Source organism: Geospiza fortis, unplaced genomic scaffold (genome assembly GCF_000277835.1).
Source record: "Geospiza fortis unplaced genomic scaffold, GeoFor_1.0 scaffold289, whole genome shotgun sequence".
NCBI classification, from domain to species: domain Eukaryota; kingdom Metazoa; phylum Chordata; class Aves; order Passeriformes; family Thraupidae; genus Geospiza; species Geospiza fortis.
The window spans coordinates 576,277-581,721 of NW_005054478.1; the positions used below are offsets into that span (position 1 = coordinate 576,277).

Sequence of the window (5,445 nt, forward strand, 5' to 3'; positions counted from 1 at the left end):
CTTTCCCTTTTTCTTTTTCCCCTTCCCCCTTTTCTCTTTCCTTTTCCTCTCTTTTTTCCCCCTTTCCTTTCCTATTCCCTTTCCCTTTCTTCACCTTTCCCCTTTCTCTTCTAAATTAGGTGATCTCTTACTAAAGCCCCTCTTTTTTCCTCCAGACTGAGTAAATTTTACTAATTCAGCCTCATAAAATAACAGTGCAATTAGTAATAAAATAAAATGTTTGCTTTCCACAATCCTTCATATTTTTTCCCCGGCTCCAGCTCGCTCACGCTGCGTGTTTGTTCTCTCCCGCTTTCATCCCAAGCCATAAAGGTCCCCCAGCAGGACCCAAGCTGGCAGAACCTCGCATTAATTTGCAGAACGGGCCGAGCTCGCACTTCTCCCGGGCTGGAAGGTGGAAAAAAAGCCCCTTTGGTGGCGCTGGGAAGGCGGGGTGGCGGGAGGAGGCTTTGTGGAGCGAGCGGCCGGAGCCCGAGCAAATGAAAGTCGATGGCGAGGTGGCCGCTGGGCCGGCTCTGGCACCCGCTGGCAGGAGATTGCATAACAGGATGGGACTGGGGATGGTTTTGGGGCTAAACTGGGTGAAACACGTGGCCGTGGCCGTGTGGAGCTGTCCCCGTTGCTGTGCTGGTGTGGGGCGGCCTCAGGGGAGGATGGAAGGCTGGGCTGATAAAAAATACCCAGGGAGGTGGCTCAGGCTGGTTTCGGGAGGGGAACACCCTTACTCTGGCTTCATCCCCATCCTGTTCCTCCCCCAGAGCTGCTGCCCCAGGGATTCCCAGCGTGGAGGAGCTGCTGCTGGTGAGACCATGAGGACAGCATCCCCCTGAGCGCCGGGCGGTGAGTGCCACCAGCAGCTGTCACAGGGACCCCAGCACGGGCTGCCCGTGGTGGGGCTGCTGGGGAAGGGCAGGGGGCCAGGACCCCCCGAGTGCAGGGCCACCAACCCCAGCTCTTGGGGTTAGACATGAAAGGGTTGGAAAACCCAGTCTTGCCCTGTGTGAGGGTGGTTTGCCAGACGCAGACATTGTAGTGGGGTTTTGTTGTCCTCTCACATCCCCGCTGGTGTTCCTGGAGCTGGAGGAAAGATAGCAGGTTCCTGGGTGCTGTGGAGTCCCAGGGAAGCTCAGGCTCCTGGTGGGTCTGCCCTGAATCCCTGCAGCCCTGGGGCTCAGCACGGCGCTGCCTCCAAGGCAGGGATCTCATGGGGCAGCTGCTGGGAAGTGGAGCTGCCTCTGCCAAGCGCTCCCGTGGGAAATTAAGCAGGAGCCTGAATTTCAGGATGGCCTGGAGCACCAGGGACTACGAGCCCCTCTCCTCCCTGTGCTGACCCTCACAATGGGGGGAGACATCAGAGGGAGGTGGTGATGGGGAGCCACTGGTGGGAGTTTCTCCAGGCTGGAAGCAATAAAGGCGAGGAGTGAGTTATTTGTAATGGTAATTATGCTCTTCCAGTTTATCCTAGCACATAATTGTGTGGGCGGTAGGTTCCCACTGGTGGTAATTACCCTGGTGTTAAATGGCACAAAATTCAGCTGGGCTGGGTTTTTCCCCCTTGACTTAAATCTGTGCTTTGGTGGCACAAATCCCTCCATCCCAAGGGCTGCTCAGTGCATTGGCCTTTGGAGGGACACAGCTGCAGCTCTCGGCCATGTGCCCGTGAGCCATGCTCTGGTCAGCTGCCCCGGTGCCACTGCCAGCCTGCCCACCCTGCCCTCCTGGCACAGGGGACAGGAGTGGGCTCTCTCATCATGGCGTGAGGCCATTCGGATGGGGACCCTGCTCTGTGCCGCCCATTCCGAGCTCCACAAGGTCTCTCCCAACCCTTTCTCCATCCCGAGGTTGCCCTCAGGGAGCCCTGCTGGTCCCTGGGCAGGGCGTAGACGCCTGTGTCGCCTCGGTGAGCTGGGACACGGATCCTCCAGCGCGGCGCGTCCCTCCCCGCTGCCGGCGCTCCGCGGGTGCGGGGGAGCGGCGGCGGCGCTGCCTCGCCTCGCCCGCGGTTCCGGCTTTGTTGAATTCCTGCACCTGCCGAGCACAAAAGCCCGGCGGGCTCGTGCTGACAGGCTCCGCAGATATTTTGACTCCTTCTTGCCGCCGCGGCAGCAATATTTGGATCAGCTGAGAGCTTCCCTCCCCGAGCAGGAGATGATAGCTCAGCCCGCGGAGGCAGAGCTGGGCTGGGAGCCCGTTTGTCTGTCTGTCCTTCCATGATGCTGCTCGATCCCAGGCCAGGGAGGCAGCTCCATCCCACGCTGCTGCTCCTGCTCCTCGCAGCAGCTGTCTGGGGAGGGGAGACGATTCATCTGTACCAGCTGCACCTTCCGCTCAGCAATTAGGGAGCCTTGTTAGAGCAGGAGCGGGATCTGAGCATGGGGAGCAGTGCAGGGTGGAGCCATCCAGCCTCAAAAAAGCTGGGAAGGAAGGTGGTGCTGGCTTAAGGTAGATGTGTTCCCAGGGCCCTGTCTGCTGCTCAGGGCCAAAACGCCATTGCTGCCCACTCCTACACACCTTGGGGACCCCAATTCGCTCTCTCCTCCAGGGCTGCTCGGGGGCATAGCCCAACCCACCAGCCCTCCAAGTGTCCCTCCTTTCCAATCTCCATGGTCAAATCCCCACGTGCCACAGGGAGCATCCCACGGTCACCTTTCCCTGCAGCCAGTCTGGGAGACGTGCTGCCTGCAGCACCCTGCCCGAATATGACAACAAGAGCGTTAACGATGCCTGTTAATTAGCCGAGATACTCTGGAGAATAAGTAATTTCCTCATTTACAGTCCAACCAAAGACAGAGCCTTTGAGGGGCTGCAAGGCACACAAACCTCCATGGGTGCAGACAGCTCAGCCTTGGCTGGCACGGGCTCAGGCTGGCTCAATGCCGTCCATCCTCCTGCTTCACCCTGGGGCTGCCCCTCACACAGCCCAGCCACCTCTGCTCCTGGCTCCCCATCCAGAGGGCTTGCAGGGTAGGAGAGCCCTGGATCATGGGTCTCCATGTGGGGCTGGATGGAGACATCAGAGCTGGGCCCCCCCGCACCCCACGGCAGCTCATTAGTGGCGCTGTGAATCGCAACGGCTGAAAAACTCAGCCAGAGCTGCTTTCTAATGGAGAAACACTTCATAATATTTGGTGTTGGAGAAGAAAACAAGGATCTGCTGATGGCAGCATGTCCTCCCTCGCTGTCTGCAGGCCCTGCTGCCTGCATGGCTGCTGGCAGCACCTTCTCCTTCCCACTGCCCCCTCCAAGCGCCTGAGCTGGGGGTAACCCCAGGTGCCTGGTGTGGGCACCGTGCTCTTGTCACCACATGGAAAACCAGGATTCTGGCACTTCGCAGGGCTGAATCTTGCCCTGGAAGCTTCCCAGCCTTCTCAGCTCGTTCCTGTGAGGTTGCTCCCAATTTTCTGCTCGTTGTGGGGGTGCAGATAGGGATCTTGACACTGTTCTTGTCCCTGTCCCCACAGATGAGCCCGCAGGGGCATCCCGGCAAGATGCCGAGGCTATGGGGTGGGTGCTGAAATGATGAAGGGCTACCATGGGGAGTGTAGCCAGACACAGCCCTCCTCCGGCCCCCGCTGCCGCTGCATCCCCGAGAACTGCGAGCATCCCGCCGACTGCATCCCCGAGGGCCGGCCGCCCTACCTGCCCAGCCCCAGCGAGCCGTGTTCCCTGGAGCATCCCTACTGCCCTGGCGCGGGCAGCGAGTGCCCGGGCGGGCCCCTGAGCGAGCCGCCCTCCGCCAGCGCCAGCAGCACCTTCCCGAGGATGCATCACGCGCAGCAGCAGCAGCCCTACGACTCCTGCGACGAATGCATGGCGCCCGCCCCCCCCGCCAGCAAGATCAACCGCCTGCCCCCCACGCTGCTGGACCAGTTCGAGAAGCAGCTGCCGCTGCACCACGACGGCTTCCACACGCTGCAGTACCCCCGGGCCGGCGGCGCCGAGCCCCGCAGCGAGAGCCCCAGCCGCATCCGCCACCTCGTCCACTCCGTCCAGAAGCTCTTCGCCAAGTCCCACTCCCTGGAGGCGCCGGCCAAGCGGGACTACAACGGGGCCAAGATGGACGGCCGCGGGGACGGCTACCACCACCACCACCACCAGTCCCGCCACGGCAAGCGCAGCAAGAGCAAGGACCGTAAGGTGGACTCCCGGCACCGGTCCAAGATGTTGGGCTGGTGGAGCTCCGACGACAACCTGGACAGCGACAGCAGCTACATGGTGTCCGGCCGGCACGCCGCCGACCAGGGCACCCAGTACTGCGTGGACGCTCCCGAAAGTGCCTTCAGAGACTTGACCTTGAAGAGTCTAAAGGGCGGCGGGGAAGGAAAATGCCTGGCCTGCGCCGGCATGTCCATGTCTCTGGACGGCCAGACGCTCAAGAGGAGTGCCTGGCACACCATGACCGTCAGCCAGGCCCGCGAAGCCTATCCCAGCGCTGGCGGCACCGAGAAGACCTTGATGCTTCAGGAAGCAAAGGCCAAAGACCGAGCATACCAGTACCTGCAGGTGAGGGGCTGGGCAGGGTGAGGGGATTGGGGTGACTGTGGCGTGAGCCTGAGCTGGGACGCTCCATCCAACAGCCTGGGGTGCTGTGAGGATGCTCCAGCTCTGCTCTGTGTCCCCAGTACCTGTGCCCCATTCCCACGGCCCCGATGTCTCCTCGAAGTCCATCTGCCGCCTCCTGCCCTGTGCTGCATTTGGGGTCAGACAGCTCTGTCAGCTCACCAGCAGCCCTGTGCCTGCTCCCTTCTCACTGCTTTTATCATGCCTGTGTGTCTGGCTGGGTGCCACTGCCTGCCTCATCACTGGGCTGCCTTCTAGGTCACCCCCCTTCCAATTAAAAGCTAATTAACTCTTCTCTCCCTTTCCTGGGGGAAGGAGACAGGGAGCAGCAATGCTGTGCTGGCTGGGAGTGGGGGTGGCTGGGGCTTGTCTCCGCTGGCAGCGGGGGCATTGGGGCAGGGTGCTGGCCCCATCAGCCTGGCTGGGGGCCCCAGGGGACACCATTCCCCTGCCACTGCCCTACAAGGACCCCGCGGGGCTGGCGCAGCACGTGGTGGCACTGGTGCCCCGATACGTAGGCGGGGGCTGCGCTGGCATGGGTGGGATTTGGCCCAGACGCTCCTGCCAGAGGGGCCGTGAGGTGGGAGCTGCTGCACCGCCCCGCCTTGTGGGAATGGGGAGCTGTGCCTGTTAGGAGGGATCTGCTCTCCTGGATTTTGGGGCTTTCCAAAAGGGTCAGAGCCCCCGGGTCTGTCCCTGCAGCTCTGGAGTGCATGGGGAGGATGGGGCAACTGGACACACATACTGGATTTGGGCTGGATTCGGGCTGGCTCTGCATCCCACCTGTGGGACCCCAGCCACCACATCCTCCCACACTTGCCTCCTGCAGCAGGTGCCGCAGGACGAGTGGAGCGGGTACCCCGCGGGCAAGGACGGGGAGGCACC

The 5,445-nt window shown here is 61.7% G+C and overlaps 1 protein-coding gene across 1 annotated transcript in view; it reads left to right on the forward strand.

Moving 5' to 3' along the window:
- The first annotated feature begins 757 nt into the window (after nucleotides 1–757).
- Nucleotides 758–5,445, forward strand: part of DLGAP3 (DLG associated protein 3) — an 11,490-nt gene continuing 6,802 nt past the window's right edge. Inside the window, exons 1-3 of the mRNA XM_005428324.3 lie at nucleotides 758–840; nucleotides 3,462–4,503; nucleotides 5,393–5,440. Of these exons, the coding sequence (XP_005428381.2) occupies nucleotides 3,517–4,503; nucleotides 5,393–5,440 (1,035 nt within the window). The 5' untranslated portion in view covers nucleotides 758–840; nucleotides 3,462–3,516. The remainder of the gene's footprint in view (nucleotides 841–3,461; nucleotides 4,504–5,392; nucleotides 5,441–5,445) is intronic.